A 19097-nucleotide genomic window follows, 5' to 3' on the forward strand; every position below is an offset into this window, starting at 1 on the left:
TAGAAGGTTAATCGCATCAGAATGAACTACCTCAAGACACGGGCGATTTATAATTGCAGCAAACTGTCTGGAAGCATTAAAAGTGTCCATAAAGATGTAACATGTCACTAATGAGAAGATGACGGAGGTTTACTTTATGATGAGCGAAATGGCCTTAAACACCCAGCAGGCACAAGACGTCAACTTGACGCCAGACTGACGCTGTACCCAATGTCGTTGGGACTATGCATTTTGTTTGGAAATGAAAATCAGGTTGACATCAAAAACCAACGTCAGGCCAACGTCAATGTCCAACCTGAAATCAACCAAATATCAACGTCTAATGACATTACAGCTTGACCTTGTGTGGACGTTACTACTATGACGTCAATCAAACGTTGGATTTAATTGCTGTACCTGAAGAATAAATATCAGTATTTGATGTCAATATGACGTTGGTTTAAGATGTTGACTAAACTTTGGATTTTAGTCACTTTCTAACAACCTATAATCAACCAAAAATTTTTATTATTGGACATCAAAATAATGTTGTCCTTAGATGCTGGCTAGATATTGAATTTTGGTCACCTGACATCACAACCTAAATCTAATGTGTATCTGCTGGGCAATCTACTATCTAATTACATTTACCTGCTGGGCAATAACTAAATGCACTACAGAATGTTACGTTTACACACACACACACACACACACACACACACACACACACACATCAGCTTTTTACAGCATAATACTTACTACTCTTGAGTACTTTTGAAAGGGCTACTTTTTACTCATACTTTGAGTAATATTTACAACAGATATTTTACTCTAGTTGCACTTTATTTTTAGGCAAGTAATGGTACTTTTACTTAAGTATGTGTTTTCAGTACTCTTTTCACTACTGTAAATGACCAATAAAATTAAACAATAACTTTGTCTTTAGTTTCATTTCTAAACATTCTAATCACACAAAATCTGCAGAAACATACGGCTGGTCCGAGCCCCTCCCCCGTAGAATTCTAGAGATAGCTGATTGGCTCCTGTCCTACAAGGCGGGGCTTCATTCGCCATGTTGACCGTTACACTTTTCCCCATTCAAAACTATACGAGTGACACATCTTGTGTATTTTACAGTCTTTGTTTACAACTACATTGACAACTTAAATTGAGATAAAACAGAATATATAATAATAATAAAAAAATTCAAACTATTAACCAAAACCACAATAGTTACTAATCATAGAAAAAGAATAGGTTTTAGACTTATTTAACATAATTCTTCTAAAATACATGTCACAAATTAAAACAGACCCAGATAGAGTTTCTATAGAATATCTGCTGAATGGAATTAACGGGGCAGTATAATTCCCCCCTGATCAAATGTAATGTGTGTGTGTGTGTTTTGGAATGAAATTAACCTCAGTCTGGACCAGGTAGTTTCTCTGCTCTCGGATGTGTTTCAGGAATCCCAGGACATTGACGCTGCCTCTGTCCTTTATCTGCTTCAACATGCTGTCGATCACTATATATGTGCCTGTTCTGCCCACTCCAGCACTGTAAACACACACACACACACACACACACACACACACACACACACACACACACACACACACACACACACACACACACACACACACACACACACACACACACACACACACACACACACACGCACACACACAAACAAACAAACTGCTTATTTCACTGAGAGTGATGGAGCAACTGGAAACCATAATTAAATTTTTAAATACATATTGAATAAATAAAACAATGCTGATACATTGAAAAAAATATATCAAATCAAATCAGTTTAAATAAATAAATTTCTATGGACAAAAATCTAAATAAAGAATAACTAAATACTTAATAAAATAATAATATTATGCAGATATTTTCTAAATATTTAACAAAATGAATGCATAAAATTACATTGCTGATAAAAAAAAGATTAAATACATTTGAACAAATAAATACATAAAAATTTTAAAAAATACAATTATGATGATATTTCTAAATTAACAAATAAAATAAATGTAAATACAATTAAATAAATAACAAATTATTTTTTATTAAAATAATTAAATACATTCTGAATGACAGTAATACTAATGATTAAATAAATAAATCTATTTAAATATAAATCATCATTTTTAAATAACTACATACTGAATAAATAATTTTAAAACGTTCAAAGGGTACAGGAAAATCAGTATGCTTGTATGAAGAGACCTGTTTTTATTTGCATCATTTTATTAATTCAATGTTTTTTTTTTTTTTGTCAGTTTTGTTGTCATATTTTGTCCAAAAAACAAAATCAATCAATCAATCAATCAACCAACCAACCAGTAACATAAATAGAGTCTTTGTAATTTTTGTTGGTCCTAAATCTCAGTTTGTTAAAAAAATCTTAAAATTAGAGATTAGAGTTGGTGATACTGTAATGTTCAGTTTTCAACAACAAACATAATCCAAACCTCTTATTACATATTTCACTTACATGTACAAATAACTAATATCAGGGCTTTAAAACAGACATGCCAGTGGGCCTGGGTTTGTGTTTCCCAATCCTTAGGCTGTACCTGCAGTGCACCAGAACGGGACCTGTGCTGGATGCGTGCGTCACTGTAGAGCGACTGATGAATTTGAGGACTGGTAAAGTGTATTCAGGAACTCCCATGTCTGGCCACTGTGTGTAATGATATTGAAGCACCAGACGCTCGTTCTGCCTTCCCTTCTGACCCTGAAACCCACAAAAATACAGCCTCAGATACTACAATGACAACAGGACAAAATACTACTGTTACATTTTGGTAAATTAGTCAACATTTAGTAATATTTTAGCACTTCTAAGCACAGTTTCAAATTGTTGGGTTTTTAAAGGGACAGTTCACCCATACATAACATTTTGGTCATAATTTACTCATGCTTGTTTCAAACCTTTATGAGTTTCTTTCTTCTGTTGAACACAAAAGAAGATATTTTAAAGAATGCTGAAACCTGTAACCATTGACTTCTATTTATTTTTCCTACAATGGAAGTCAATGGTTACAGGTTTCCAGCATTCTTCAAAATATCTTCTTATGTCTTCAACAGAACAAAGAAACTCAGGTTTGGAATCCCTTGCGAGAGAGTATGTAGTGCAGGGGTTCTCACACTCAGACCTGAGGGCTGGTGTCCTGTAAATTTTAGCTCCAACTTGCCTCAACACACTTGCAAGGATGTTTCTAGAAAGCCTAGTAAGAGCTTGATTAGCTAGCCCAGGTGTGTCTGATTGGGGTTGGGGCTAAAATCTACACCGGACCTCCAGGACCGAGATTGAGAACCCCTGATATAGTGTGTAAATAAATTTTTTAGTTGAACGAACCCTTTAACGCTCTGTACTAGGACTGTATAATATCTTATAATGAATTGAATATTGCAGTATGGCGTATATTACATTAATGTTGTGATTTTAATACTGTTGTACTGAGTGAAGTACATACTTTATAATAAGCTAATGTTTATATATGCTATAAACTACTATAAAAGTTTAATGGATTAATTTAGAAGGTAAATAAATAAATATAAAAAAAAAGAGTATGGTTATTTTTGTTGAATAATAATAATATAAACAAAATATATTAAACAAATAAAGGCACATATATTTATTTTATGCCTTTATTTGATTAATATTTTATGTTTATATTATTATTAATCGACAAAAATAAAAAATATCTGTGATAGCAGAGTTGGACCTTTTTCTTCTTCACACAGAAACAGCAACGCATGCAGCAACACATGCGGCATGACATCACTTTTTGTTGCTGAGAAACTATTGGTTAAATGCCGGCAAAGTAGAACACAGAAGCAGCATGGAGCGGAAAGCGTGAGTATGTCTGCGGCCTGGAGGTATTATAAAGTTGATGACGACAACATTGCCATAGCAAACTGTGAGATATGTAAATCTAGGAATGCCTGCCAGGTATTTTAAGTTGAGGTGCTATTTGTTTTTATATTAGATTTTTAAAAATATATTTACAAAGTCCAGAAGTGAATAATTTAAGTTATTTATTACTTGATTGTTCAAGCTACCAAACAGAAGTGCTCTGTTTATTAACAGAGTTGTTGAAAGTTAAAATAATGTGAATTAAATAAAAATTAAGAAACATCCTGGATCTGTTTCTTTGCTCTTTGTTCTTTTATGTATTATAGAAGTATTGAAGTAATATAGAAATATTATGAAGCCGTCTCTTTAAACTATGAATGCTTTAACGCACCTTTTTCAGTTTGCTGTTGCGTACGATGAAATGTCGGAGTGTATAGTAAGCATAAACTTTAGTGCTCTTCAGAGTCACCATTATGTTACCATACACCTCGCTGTTCTCCGACGGCCAGTACTGATCACATTTCCTCTGGAAACACAACAAAGACATCAAAATCTACATTAGCACAATAACTCAACAAATGACAGCCACACAGAGCAGTTCTTAAATGCATTTCAGACTATGTACATTGAAAGTCAAAATTATTAGCCCTCCTGTGAGTTTCTTCTTTTTTTTTCAAATATTTCCCAAATGATGTTGATGAGCAAGGAAATTTTCACAGTATGTTTGATCCTATGTTTTCTTCTAGAAAAAAGTCTTATTTGTTTTATTTAGGCTAGAATGAAAGCAGTTTAAATAAAAAAAAAAAAAAAAAACTTTTAAGGTCAAAATTATTAGCCCCTTCAAGCAATATTTTTTCTCAATTTTCTACAAAACAAACCACTGTTATACAACGATTTGCTTAATTACTCTAACTTGTCTAATGAACCCAGTTAACCCTTTAAATGTCACTTTAAGCTAAAAACTACTATCTTGAAAAATATTTAGTCAAATATTATTTACTGTCATCATGGCAAAGATAAAATAAATCAGTTATTAGAAATTAGTTATTAAATCTATTATATTTAGAAATGTTGAAAAAAAATTAGTATTCAACAAAAATTGGCTAATATTTCATGAGGGTTAATAATTCTGAAAACATCTGTTTATAAAATAATCAATCGTTAAAAAAAACACTAAGTAAAATGTCATTCAGTTGAAAGACACAAAAAATAATATTGTAATGCATATTTCCAACAAGAACCATTTGATAATCTATTAAACGACTCAATGTAAGAAAAATACTACTACTACTACTACTAATAATAATAATTTTCTTTCCTTCAAACCACTCATTTTTACCCATTTGTCAGTGGTATATTTTTATATGAGCATATTATTTTGAATTCAGGTTGGCATAAAAACATTGATTACTTTTTTACTTAAATATAACTGTTATGCTGAATGATGATGATGGAACAGTTTTTCACATATTGTTTAACATTTTACCGAAAACATGTACAAAAGCACAAACACTAATCTAAATAGGTGCTCAGCCAAATAACAAAAAGTAAAAAAAAATCATAAAGGTGGCAACACCAAAGCTCCAAAAATATACATTTGTTAACTTAAAAAAGCTCTCACAACGCGTGTGACATTTCGAGCTCTTCTTCAGGAGCTAGACACCGGCTCTTCATCAGACAATGTTTTAACATTTTACCGTCAACATTATTTAAGACATTAAGTATGCTTTCTATGTTTAAAATCTCTTTGCTCCATTTTTGAGATGTAGAATCAATATTTGAATACGTTAATGCACACTAAATCAATACAACATATAAAATGGTATATTCTAATATTAATTCACTGGCATCTTTTTAATAGAGATACTCTTGATGTTACAAATACTGCTACTGATGTCTCATTAAATAGATTTTTTTTCTCTCTCTCGTTTTCTGGGATTAAAAGAATAATTATATCCACTCAACATGACAGAACAATTGATTACAGTAATGCTAGCCAAGGGATGCCAGGAACAGAAAAAAATAATCATGTTGCTTTAATTGGATTTGATTTTTTAAAGAGATGGCTCAAAACAAAAGTGAACATTTACTAAAAAATGACTTAATTGAACAACTACCAAACCAAAACCAAAAGAAGATACTTTGAAGAATGTTTAAAACCAGTAGCAACGGCAAAACCAAATCAACGGCTATTGGTTTTTAAACCTTCTTTAAAATATCTTCTTTTTTGTTTAACAAAAGAAAAAAACTCAACAAGTGAGTAAATGATGATAAACTGTTAAATCTTGCCTGAACAACCCCTTTAACAGTTTAACCAGTCCATGGGGAATCGTATTTGACAATGTTTGTTTTGCTTCCACACATTGCTATTCTTTAGAGAACTAATTAGCTTTAAAACAGTTAAAGTTATGATAAATAATACACTTCGGTAAACGTGCACTTAGACATAACCTATATGACAGCAGGTAAACATTGAGTACATTTACATGAACATCAGTATTCAAATTATTTGCCTTAATCTGATTAAGACAATAATCTGATTAAGGTGTTTAATATTTTAGTTTATTTTAATTTAAAATCTGATTATTGGTGTCCACGTAAATGTATTCTTTGAGTACTTTTACATGGACACCGGTAATCAGATTTTAATACAATTAAGACAACACTCTAATTAAGAGTCTACCATATAAGCAGCAAGTTTTGATTACCTTAATCGAACATTAAGTCATATTTGAACAAAACAGATATTGAATTAAAACATGTGGAGTATGCCGATTTTAGGCACATTATTGAAGTGCAGATATGTAAACACAGCAATCAAACTATTACCGTTGTGTAGGATTTTTACCACATTTCTCTGCAGTATTCATTGCAGTACTCTCTTTATCAGGGGTTCTCAACTGGTTTGGCCATTGGACCCACATTTTTACATGGTCATTAAGCCGCAACCCAAATTTTTAGGAATTAAAATACAATTTTAGGAACTATAATTATTTATAATTACACAAATAGTGACAGATAAATCATAAGAACATCACCAAGACTTACAAATAAACTATTATATTAATTAACAAATATTACAAAGTAAAAATGACAAATACTGTAAACAGTGGTTAGGGTAAGGAAAGGGTTAGTTACCATGAACTAAACAGTTAACAACATGTTGTCTGGTTTCTAAATGTGGTTTTAATTTAGATGGTTTCATGCTCTCTTGTGAGAGCATCTCACTACATATGTTACCCTGAGGCCTTAAGTCTTTTTTGTAGTCAATGTAAATCCATACTACTATAATTTATTGAAATTTCACATGTCAAACGGCAGGGTTGTTGTGCACGCATTTCAAAATAAAAGTCAAAATACGTAAAAAATTAAACATTTGTTGTTTTTTTGACCACACACTCTGCGACCCACTGAAAATGTTCCCGCGACCCAAAACCACCAGTTGAGAAACACTGCTCTACAGTACTCTCTGTGCAGTACAATATTCTCTGCACCTACAGAGTAAGTAAAAGACCTCAGACACACACACACTGCGAAATGCAGATGTTTTATAATAGTTATATATTATGTAATAACTATTATATATTATGCTATGGATACTCACCCTGCCTTTCTCCACTAAATTTGTGATCATGACAATCACAGTGGTGTTTTGTTCCCAGATCATTCTCCAAAAATCCTCAAACGTGGACTTGAGAGGGCCTTGAGCTGCGATGTAAGCCCTGGCTCTTTTATACCCCTGAGAGGCAGAATATCTCATTATAAACAAACATTAAAGCATCATCGGCCATGCATATGCGCTCGGTAATAAAACACGTACGTCCACATAGTTGGCATTGATGTAGTCACTGTGCTTGGAGTCTTTCCCAGGCAGTTGCTGTAACTTCACTCTGCTGTGATCATCTGAGTATTAAAAAGCAATAAATGATGTATCACTCCAATCGCTGTTCCAGAAGCCTAATCTATTTAGAAATGCTAGCGAGATTGAGAGATGGATATTAATATCCTTTATCTTCATCTCGCATATGCTAGTGCAGATGAACTCCCGGAACGTTTCAGAAGGTAAATGTTGGCGTGTGTTGCATAATGGAGTACTCACAGGCTACGATGTTGATGTATCTGTTTTTGTGCTTGTTTTCTGGGTGATTGGAGTGTTCTGCTGTAATCTTCATTTCTGATGTGCAGTGTTGGACCTCCTGTAGGAAATGTGTGAATTTAAATCATTAAAAACCAAATATATTTTACACATGACACCATGTACACAGCAAAAAATATTAACGTTTTAGATAACACTTTATTTTAGATGGTCCATTTGAGTATTAGTAGACTGTCTGCTTAATATCTGCTGATATGCTCCTTCAACAGACATTTAACTGACTAGAAGAAACTTTGCCAGTACATGTCAACTTACACTAACCCCAACTTGACAGTGTACTTTTAATCTAATGATAATTATTCGGCATGTAGATGCAATATAACTTAAATTAACAAACGGATCATCAAAATAAAAAGTGACCACGTTTTACTCTTCCTATGTATTTCCTGGCAGGTAAGTCGCACTTGGCTATACATCAGGGGTCCGTTCTTCGTACCTCGCTTAAATGATCTAAGATGATTTGGCCGATCCTGGATCTTTTCATCTCGATAACTGATCTCTCGCTAATTTGGTTCTTCAAACATGTTCGCGAATCAGATTAGAATGTCTGGATAAACTGATCTGAGATCGCTGCGTGTGTTGTGAAGAACAGATCTATCGATCCTCGAAATCATGATCAGCAATGCAACGATTGGCTGACGGCACAGCAAGGTAATGACATCATCTGATTGATATTCAATTATCCATGTGAGCAAAATTACATCAAATTAGTAGTAAACTGTTTGTTAAATATGACACGCAATAACCTTCCACATTTGTTGTGAGCTGCAGGCACTTTCATGTGTCAAGAGTATTCTTCATGTATTTCAATGCAAATCAATGTATTTAATTCTACATTTAGAAAAGATTTTCTTTATTATAGTAGCCGTTTTTTTAATCGGTGTAAAGAATAACTGGTTGTTTACAAAAGCATTTTGATATTGGTAAAGGGGTATGCAACTTTTGTGAAGCATCAAATCACTGGCATTTTAACGGTCAAAACATGTTTATGACTGCATAAATGTATTATTGCTTAAAAAACAACTCCATTGTACTAAAGCGATCTAAAAAGTTCTCATTATCAATAAGTTTTCTCTGTGCACCACCAGGTGTCAGTCTTTGTACTTTCATTTCGAGGGTGCAGATAGCATAAGTTTTATTAATATGTATAACTTTATTTATTTTATTGATAACTATAACTTTATATATATTGTTAAAAATATTTACCATTTTCCCAAGTGTATATAACTACTACTGTAAGAAAATATCAGAATTCGTAACATACTTTATTATCTTAGCTTGAACTGAGCCGGTTCTAATCCTGTTTATATGAATTGAACCTGCTCCCGATCAGGTTTGACCTAGCAGAACTGTTGCTATGACAACAACCCTCGGTTCAGCTTTGAAGAACGAAACGATCCTGGATCGTGTCAAATCGTTAATATCCAAATCCAGCTAACTGAGTAATCCACGTACGAAGAACAGACCCCAGACCTGGTCAAAATTGTATTGTTGAGGAAAAAAAATAACAGACCACTTTAAAAAAAAGCTGGGTTCCACACAATTCCTTCATGTTGTCCCAACTCAAGTTGATTAAAGGTGCTGTATGTAAGTTTTTGACTCTTTTAAAGCATAACAAACATAACATTTTTGAGCTTGATGTTGTTTATCTGAAAATCCATGCTAAAGTCAGATATTCTGCTTTGAAAATGTGAGTTACAAGCCGGAATGCCTGTATTTATTTTAGTCATTAAACTAGCCCAATGCCAGTTAGCCAATTATATTTCAGCACTCCGTGTTACCCTCGTGGAAAACAGCGTATTTTATTTAATCAGTCAGGAAGGCTCTCAAAGTATGCGTCCATGATAAATAAAGCGACCTTCAGTTGACAGTAGCAGACTCTGAAATGAGATGCAGATTCAGAGTTCCACATGAGGTTATTAGTTAGCAAATAATTTAAATATTATGAACGTGAACATTAGGTGAGCAAGTTACATTGTAACCCCGTGTCCTAACTACACACTACATGATGAGATTTGCAGTGATAAGCAATTTGGCTGTTTGCACCAGACGAAACAGCAGAAATTTAAATAGAGCCATTCAGAAGCACAGGATAGTGCATTCACTGCACTCCAATGAAATGGTGAGGTTTATACTGTAATTAATACATATTAAACCTCTTTAACATTAATAAATGTAGATGCTGAATCTCTGATATGTTTTGGTTTGCATTATTTCACAGTTCTAAAGTTCAATATCAAATCTGCTGCTGCTTTCATGGCATTAAATGGCATTCAAACTCCCATTAATAGCATTTATTGCTGAATAAAGCACATGAGGTATACCTGAGGTAGTTTTCTGTTGTTCAGCTGCATAAAGTCGTTTCTAAAATATAAATTTCAGGGGTTTGTTAGGACAAAAACTTCTTTTAATATGAAAAATATTCCTTCTATCATGTGCTGTTGCTTTTATTTAGAACACGACTTCAATCAGCCTTTAGGCTTGTCAGGTGCACTGCTGCCAGTGTCGTCAATCTGACAACCTGTGCTTGCGTGTGTTTTGATTCAGCAATGCAATACCTAGTGTAACCACTGGGTGTCAAACTTACTGCACCTTTAAGTTCACTTAATTATTTTTTACAAATTTAAGTGGATTAAACATAAAAACCTTAATACTTGTGTTGATTCAAACTCATTTCAAATAAGAAGTCCGTAGCATATGAGTGTGAATGAGAGAGTGTGTGTTTCCCAGTGATGGGTTGCAGCTGGTAAGGCATCTGCTGCGTAAAACATGTGCTGGATAAGTTGGCGGTTCATTCCGCTGTGGCGACCCCAGATTAATAAAGGGACCGGGACCAAACCAAAAAGAAAATGAATGAAAACTAATTCATTGAAAGTGAAACTAGTGTGTGTGAAATGTGCTATACATATATACTCTACCATTTTTTCCTTGCAGTGACATTGCAGCACAATTCAGTTCATTCAACAGTTCTTAATGAGATAGTTCACCCAAAATTCTTAATTTACTCAACTATTTAGTTACCCTTGAGTGGAATTACACATTTATGAATTTCTTTCTTTTGTCAAACACAAAATGACAATATTTTGAAGAAAGCTGAAAACCTCTAACAATTGACTTCCACAACAGAATAAAAAAACATATACTATAGAAGTCAATGGTTGCAGGTTTCCAACATTTTTCAAAATATCTTCTTAACTATTTATTGTGTTCAACAGAAGAAAGAAACTCATGAAGGTATGAAACAAGTAAAGGGTTGAATAAATGATGAAAACATTTGGAGTGAACTATCCCTTTTAAAAAAATCCTTAGTTTTAAGAACATATAAACATATAAAGAACCATCTGTGGAATGGAAAGGCTCCATAGTTATTAAACGTTCTTCACAGAACCAATGATGCCAATAAAAATATCTATTTTTAGGTGAGAATTAACAAGTCTTTCTTATTTTGGCACTAATAGACGTGTTAATACACTTGTTTTGCCCGCTTGGTGTTGATTGTATCATATAGAGCGTTTGCACTTACGTCAAGATTTGGTCAGTTACCAGTGAATGCAGCCATACTGGCATTAATCAGATGTAAACAACAGACTGGATTGATTGGTTAATATACAACAGAATACATTGTTCTGCTTATTTATGCTGTTTAAACAATAAAAAAAATAACATGTGGAAGCTGCTAAATCATATGGAGAATGAATTGGTAAGCAGGAAAAGGTGCAATATTTTGAGAAACTGAATAAATAGGTGGTAAAAATATGCATGAGCAGTACTAATTAAGATATTAGCCTAATATTTCATTACATGACTGGAAATGATAAAAACAACATGAATGTTGTCAAGATTCTTGACCTGGAAATATTGCTTCAGCTAGGTCAATAAAGGAATATATAGCAGTGTTTCCCAACCCTGTTCCCAGAGGCACACCAACAGTACATATTTTGGATGTCTTCTTTATCTAATCTATTCATTACAGGTTTTGGAGTCTCTTCTAATGTTCTGATGAGTTGATTCAAGTGTGTTTGATTAGGGAGAGGTAGAAAATGTGTACTGTTAGTGTGCATTCAGGAACAGGGTTAGGGAACATCGGTCTATAGTACTCAAAAACTTTTTTTGACTAATTAGCACAGCCCAAAACATGATACTATTTGATCATTTTCAGTAGCTAAAATCAGAAAAATATGCTAGTTTTGTTTGATTTATTGGCATTATTTAAGTTCTGTGCCACCAATATGGTGGATCAAGGACAAAATGAAAACACTCTATAAGTTGTTTTGGACTACAAGTCACTGCATGCTTCAGATGATAAAAAAAATGTGATTAATATTCACTATACTAATTTACATATTGCTGAAATTAACAGAAACATATTTCTGTTAGGCACAATTGACTAGTATTGTATGAAACAAGTGCAGTATGCCATTTCCAGTGTGACAAATAAAATGTAAATATTCTCAACTATTAAAAAATAAATAAATAAATCCCCGACTCATCATTTGATTTGGCTGTCAAAAGGTTTTAAAGGAGACCTGTTATGCCTTTTTTACAGAATGCAAAATAAGTCTTAGGCGTTTTCAGCTCAAATAACAGTTTCAGCTCAAATACACATACCAATTTTTTTATATTTTGGACAGATGGAAAACAAACAGACGAACAAACAGACAAACAAACAAAAGACAGTTTTCTTGTGCATACCTTTACATTTTTTTTTCTCAAACACTTTAGCTGCATTTATCGCATCGCGCACCTCAGCTGAGTGCATGCGCACCTCGCGAAACAGAAAAGCTTTTTATACTCGTCGCGTTCGCTGTTGTGATATTCTTTTAAATGACAGGAGGGGGTAAAAAAAACTGACCTTAAAGTTAGACGGATAAACAGAGAAGTAGAAAGTTTCCGGGACTACGTCATATCATTAATATCATTCAATATTTTTAAATGAATTATTTTTATTGTTTTTATAAATTATCTTAATGATTATAAGGTTTATTATTACCATTCAAGATTTTTTAAAATCAAACTTGGATGCATCACTTTCTTTTGTTCATATGTCGGACATTTTTACTTATTAAAGTTTTTTAAAATATTAATGACAAGAAAACATGAGTTGCTCTAGAAATATATTTTTATTATGGCAAAAATAAAACCAAAAAACAGTACACTTACTAAAAAATATGAGTATATAATTCCTTAAGGGTATAATTCCTTCCCAGTTATCAAAGAAATAAATCTGTGACTTTATTATAGTTTTGTAACTATTAAATTGTTTTAAATTCTGAACTGCAATATATAAATCAGTGTTAAACCTATGAATGGTGGAAAAGCATATTCTGTAATTGCGTACCTGTGTCTCCACTTTTGCCATGACCACTTTTGGCTTTAACAAACCTATCCTTTAAGTTTTTCCAAACCTTTTAACAAAAACTTTCTCCTTTCCCCCGGCTGTTTCAGTTTCTAGCCAAGAATTATTGATCATTAGGTTATCTCTATGATCACGGATCATAAAGATGTCTGTACTGTTTCAGACAAAATCTCTTTAGAGTGTTTCATATTCAACTCAAATCAAACACGACGCCACGCACACTGCTCGCTCAAGTCTAAAAAAAAAAAACATGCACACCGCCAGCTGAAATCATGTTGCGCGCTACCAAAGCGAACATCCGCAAACTCCACGATGACATTACATTCACAGCACGCACTCAATCAAACAAGTGGACGCGTGAAGTTTAAACCAGGCTTTTCTCTTTCTCTTTAAATTCAGTTTAAATAATGTTGGTTAGGTGTGTGAAAGTAAACAGCTATGGAATAAATCACATGTGTACCAGTATATCAGGTCTGTGAGGGCGTACTCACACTATGTACATTTGCCTTGAACCGGGCCAAAGCACGCTTGTGCCCCCTCTCGTCTCCCCCGACGGCCTGCACTTACATTACTTTCAAGCCTCGGCACGCTAACGTCATCGATGATGTGCTGTTCAGAAGCGCTCTTGCTCAGCACAGTGGAGATTTCTTCAGTTATATCGTTTGACATGCGGTGACACGCAGTCAAATATTTCGCCAAACAGATCCGCCACTTTTGACGCTCATAAACAATCATAAAATCCTCGTGCTGCAGGAGTTAGGATGTTTGCTGAAGGTGCACCTTTCATGCCTAGTAAGGGGTTTGCGTCTTTAATAACCTATGACAGTTTGCATTCATTGAACTGTAAAAATGATTAATAAATTCATATGAAGCGGTCCCTTTAAAGCAGGGGTCTCAAACTCGCGGCCCGCGGGCCATTTGCGGCCCTCAGTGCAATATTTTGTGGCCCGCGCCGACCGCTGTACTCTGACAGAATCAGCGGAGCGCTCCCCGCTCCGCTGATTCTATTCCTAACACAGCGCGCTTGTCACTTAATGCGCGTTGTCGCGCGCGTTCTGATCAGCTGTGTTGTCGCGTGTGTACTCAAGAGCGGTGTTATCGCGCGCCTACTGAAGGGCTGGACCGAGGGTGTGTCGTGTCGCGGGGGCACTTTTGATCATTTTGGAAGGGCACTTTCTATGCAAGACTAAAAAGGGCATGTGCTCTGCACAGGTTGAGCCCTATGTGTGCACGTGCCTGCCCTGCATCTTATATATATTGATATTATAGGTAGATACAGACTGGTACAGACTGATGTGACTGGAGTGGGGTGGGGGTGTTTTATTTATACATATATACGCCTTTTTTTTAGGTGAGGGAATGGAAGTTTTGAGTGAGTTCCCCCACTTTTTTCTCTAGGACTTCAATAAGTCAAAGTACAGGTCTAGACTTAATGATGATCATCTTCAAGCCATACTAAGGGGCTTAACTGCTTCCGCTCTAAAGCCAAATGTGGTTCAGATTTGTGAGAAGAAGCGCTGTCAAGTCTCTGGCAGCAAGAAGTACGCAAAAGATGCCATGTTCAGAAGAACTGTTCGTAATCTTCACTTAATGTTCTATTAATGTTCAGGACAATTCATGTTCAGAATAAATAATTAAAACTGTTAATAATGACATTTGAGGACTTTTTTTTTGTGAAATCCCTTATGCGGCCCAGCCTCACCCAGACTTTGCCTCCTGCGGCCCCCAGGTAAATTGAGTTTGAGACCCCTGCTTTAAAGTCACGTCTTGCTTTCAGTTTCGGGCTTAAGGGTGTTTTGCACTCACACTACACACGTACCGCGCCAAAGCCCAAGTGAACCGCGCTCAGGCACACCTCTTACAACCAGGCCAAGGTCGGCCAAGTGTACCGTGCCTGAGCCTGATTCAGCGCACTCACACTTCTCAAATGATCCAGGAAACGGACCTGGGCACGGTTCGGATTACATAGCGTGAGTAGGCCCTAAAACTCAACACAACACAACTCAACCAACATTTTCAATTTGTGTCATTTGATTACAGTTACTATTACAAAAAATGATTTTCTTACTTAGATTTTTTTGTCCTGTTTTTAAAGTTCAAATACCTAAAAATTATTAAATCAAGAAGAGTTTTCTAGACAATCAAGACATATTACTTGTTTCTGACTTGTTTTCAGAAACAATATGCCAAAATTAAGTGAGTTTTTCCTTAAAAATGCTAAATAATCTGCAAAAAGAAAAACAAGATCATTTTCTTTACCCGATTGATTGATATTTTGCTGTAACTTTGCAGGCCATAACCCTAACCCACACCAAAGTATTCAACTTGAATAAAACCTAATAAAATCACCAATGTGATAAACAGCTGCTTCAATCATTAGGTGTCATGTGACAATGGCTGCATAACAATCTAAAAACACTAAACAATGAAGGTACTCTTATCAGTATTCTCTATTCCTGTATTTTTGTAGACCACATTATTGTTAAACGATTTAAAGCTCTTTTATAAAATAATTAGCCAATCATGCCAGTAATTAGCCTCACTTTGATTCAAATCTACATAAATTGCCCCATTTGTCCGAGTCATTTAATTATTGTCACATCAATGCAATTTGAAATAAAATTTTAAACCGCGGCATAATAATCAGCTCCCCAGTGAGCCGTAATAAAGCACGCCTTAATCAACCATTGCAGATTCAGTTCCTGATATCAGTAAAAAAAAAAAAAGCACCTATGTTACCAACGAACAGCGAATAAGTTGACGGCAATAAGAACAAAACAGTCAACGTTTTAGCTAAATCTACTAGAAGAGAGCCAGATCTTGCGTCTGAATGTATCCATGTTGGATTGTGAGGTTGCAAATGTTTGCTGTGGGCATGAAGCAGACTCAAGCTTCTTCTTCTGCATTCCTGCATAGATTCCTCCAGCGAGAGGAGTGATTTTAATGAGACTCTCCTCTTTAATTAGTCTTTTTCCCATAGCCATCTGTGCCTCTGCGCTACTGGGAGCACCGGTACACGTACAGCGAACATACACACACACACACACACACACACACACACATATCCTCACATGCTTTAACTACAAAGAGCGTACTCACATCGAACTCCTGAGAAAAGCCATGCCGGTTGTTGGAGTGAAGCTCCATGATGTGTTTGATGAACTGCCGGACTGGCATGGCCTCCAGGTCATCTGAAACACAAACCACACACACACACACACACTTTATATAGCACCATCTGCCCATTTAAATACAGACAAATTAATGGAAAATGTATTGCGATGGCTAAACATTATTATGGAGGTTTATTTTTTAAGGTATTGAATAAGTCATGTTTTATTTCCTGGAAATAAGTTATTAATTATTAATGCTTTTGTTATCATTAAGGCTGTTTTGACGATGGCAGCTTAAAAACGCCTTTTATATGGAAAATGAAGTCGCATGCATTGCTCAAGTGTGAGTTTTTTACAGACTTCAATAGAGAGTTAAAATCTTGATGGTTCTGAGGGTCTCATCTATCAAATCTGATCTTTGATTTGTATTTTCAATTGGATTCAAGTCAGGTGATTGGCTGGGCCATTCTACAGCTTGCATATCTTTCTCTGAAAACATTTCAGAGTTTCCTTGGCTGTATTTCATTGTCTTGCTGAAATGTCCACCCTGGTTTCATCTTAATCATCCTGATAATGTCCATGTTGGACAGAATCAGCAATTAATTTACACAAACGAAGGGCAGAGGGTTGCTGAAGAACTACTGAGAGATTTCAGCTGCTGTCTGGGCTTTAACTGCCTTTCTAAACCTCCCTTTCTTCATGTGTTTAATACTTTTTCTCTGCGTCATTTCATTTTATTACACTTAACCTAATTTGTAAATTATTTAGATTTGTTTTTGGATTTCTTTGGTTGTTACCAACATCTAGTAAAAATTTAAATCAACAGCACCTTTAGAAATAAGTTTTCTGAGAAAAAGGGTGACGTATTTTGCCCGTTGTAAGCGTAGTATGTAGCAAATTGTATTAATAACTTATATTATACCCACACATACAAAGAAATTTATGAATTTATTTTATTGAAATAGCTATATACTATTTTTAATGTCTTTATATGTGTGACCATGAAGCAAAAAAGCAGTGGCCAAAATACATTGTGTCAAAATGATATTTTTCCTTTATGCCAACAATCATTAGAATATAATTAATATATAATATAAAATATAATGTAATGTAAAGTAATATAATATAAATATAATGTTCCATAAGGATTATTTTTACGTTTTATACAGTAATTATATCACACTCACAATTTGATTAGCAAAACACATTGCTAAACATTAATTTGCACAAATATAAAGGCGATTTTCTCAATGCTTAATTTTTTTCAAAATATTGTCCTATCCTAATGTATGAATTATATATAATTATGTTTAAATTTCCAAAAAGTTTCCAAAAAATGACACTTTGGTTTAGTGATCCAGAATCCCATATTGTATTTTCTGTTGGATTCTAGTCAGGTGATTAGCTGGGCCATTCTACAGCTTGATTTTCTTTCTCTGAAAGCATTTGAGAGTTTTCCTTGGTTGGATCATGGTCTTGCTGAAATGTCCACTCTGGTTTCATCTTCATCATCCCCATTTGGCGATGTTGGACTGAAGCATCTAATATTAATTTACAATGAAGAAGGGCAGAGGGTTGCTGAAGAACTACTGAGAGATTTCAGCTGCTGTCTGGGCTTTCACTGCCTTTTTACGTTTCCCTTTCTTCATGTGTTTTGTAATATGCATAGAAAGAAAATTCTATAATTTTTATTTTATGTCAACAGTCATTATGGATCAAAAATCTAATGTAATTTAAAGCAATATAATATAAAGATAATGTTCCATGAAGATTATTTATACGCTTTATACTGTAAATATAAAAAACCCACATTTTGATTAGCAAAATGCATTACTAAACATTTATATGCCCAAATTTAAAGGCGATTATCTAAATGTTAGATTTTTTAAATCCTCAGATTTCAGATTTTATATGTAATAATAAAAAATAGTTGTTTCACAGCAAAATATTGTCCGATCCTAATGTATTATTTTTATATAATTATGTATACATTTCCAAAACGTTTCCAAAAAATGGCATTGACTGGTTTTGTGGTCCAGAGTCTCATATTTGGTTTTAAATATAATAAATAAACTTAGCATTATAATATAAAACCTATTTAAATTATACTCAAACACAAGCAAACCAATGAAACACTTAATAAATGCCTTAATGCATTTTTAATTGCTTTATTTTGGTTATTAATTTTTATTGTTATTTTTATAGCACCAAGGCACAATATTAAATTGAATCATCAAATAAAATACATATTTTAAATAACATATATACAGTACTCCTTCATTCATACTGAATGCATATTTGTCATTGCGAAATTTATCTAGCGTCGCAAAACCCTTCTGGAAAAATGAAACACATCCGTGTTCTAAATGATAAAAGACCCTCAACCAAAATCTATACGGCCTACTTTTTGTCTGAGTGATGATATTCGGTAGGTCACATCTGCGTCATATAAAGCTCATCAGTTCTCTGTCAAAGAAAAGGCCTGGACTGATGGTCTATTGTCACATATAAAGGTATGGTTCATTAAAGGCCAGTGAAGCTCACAGCTGGGACCGTATTTAAAACAGAGCACAATCCCCTGGAGCGTTTACCGCTTTACCACTGCTAAAGATGATCAAACAC

General features: G+C 34.3%; 1 protein-coding gene across 1 annotated transcript in view; it reads right to left on the reverse strand.

Annotated features, from left to right (window-relative positions):
• ca16b (carbonic anhydrase XVI b) overlaps window positions 1-19097 on the reverse strand; it is a 211098-nt gene that overhangs the window by 16217 nt on the left and 175784 nt on the right. Inside the window, exons 15-21 of the mRNA XM_021477262.3 lie at window positions 16462-16553; window positions 7950-8046; window positions 7671-7753; window positions 7455-7589; window positions 4242-4376; window positions 2565-2725; window positions 1401-1536 (exon numbers count right to left, since the gene is read on the reverse strand). Coding sequence (XP_021332937.1) covers window positions 1401-1536; window positions 2565-2725; window positions 4242-4376; window positions 7455-7589; window positions 7671-7753; window positions 7950-8046; window positions 16462-16553 — 839 coding nt within the window. The remainder of the gene's footprint in view (window positions 1-1400; window positions 1537-2564; window positions 2726-4241; window positions 4377-7454; window positions 7590-7670; window positions 7754-7949; window positions 8047-16461; window positions 16554-19097) is intronic.

Source organism: Danio rerio, chromosome 6 (genome assembly GCF_049306965.1).
Source record: "Danio rerio strain Tuebingen ecotype United States chromosome 6, GRCz12tu, whole genome shotgun sequence".
Lineage (NCBI taxonomy): Eukaryota > Metazoa > Chordata > Actinopteri > Cypriniformes > Danionidae > Danio > Danio rerio.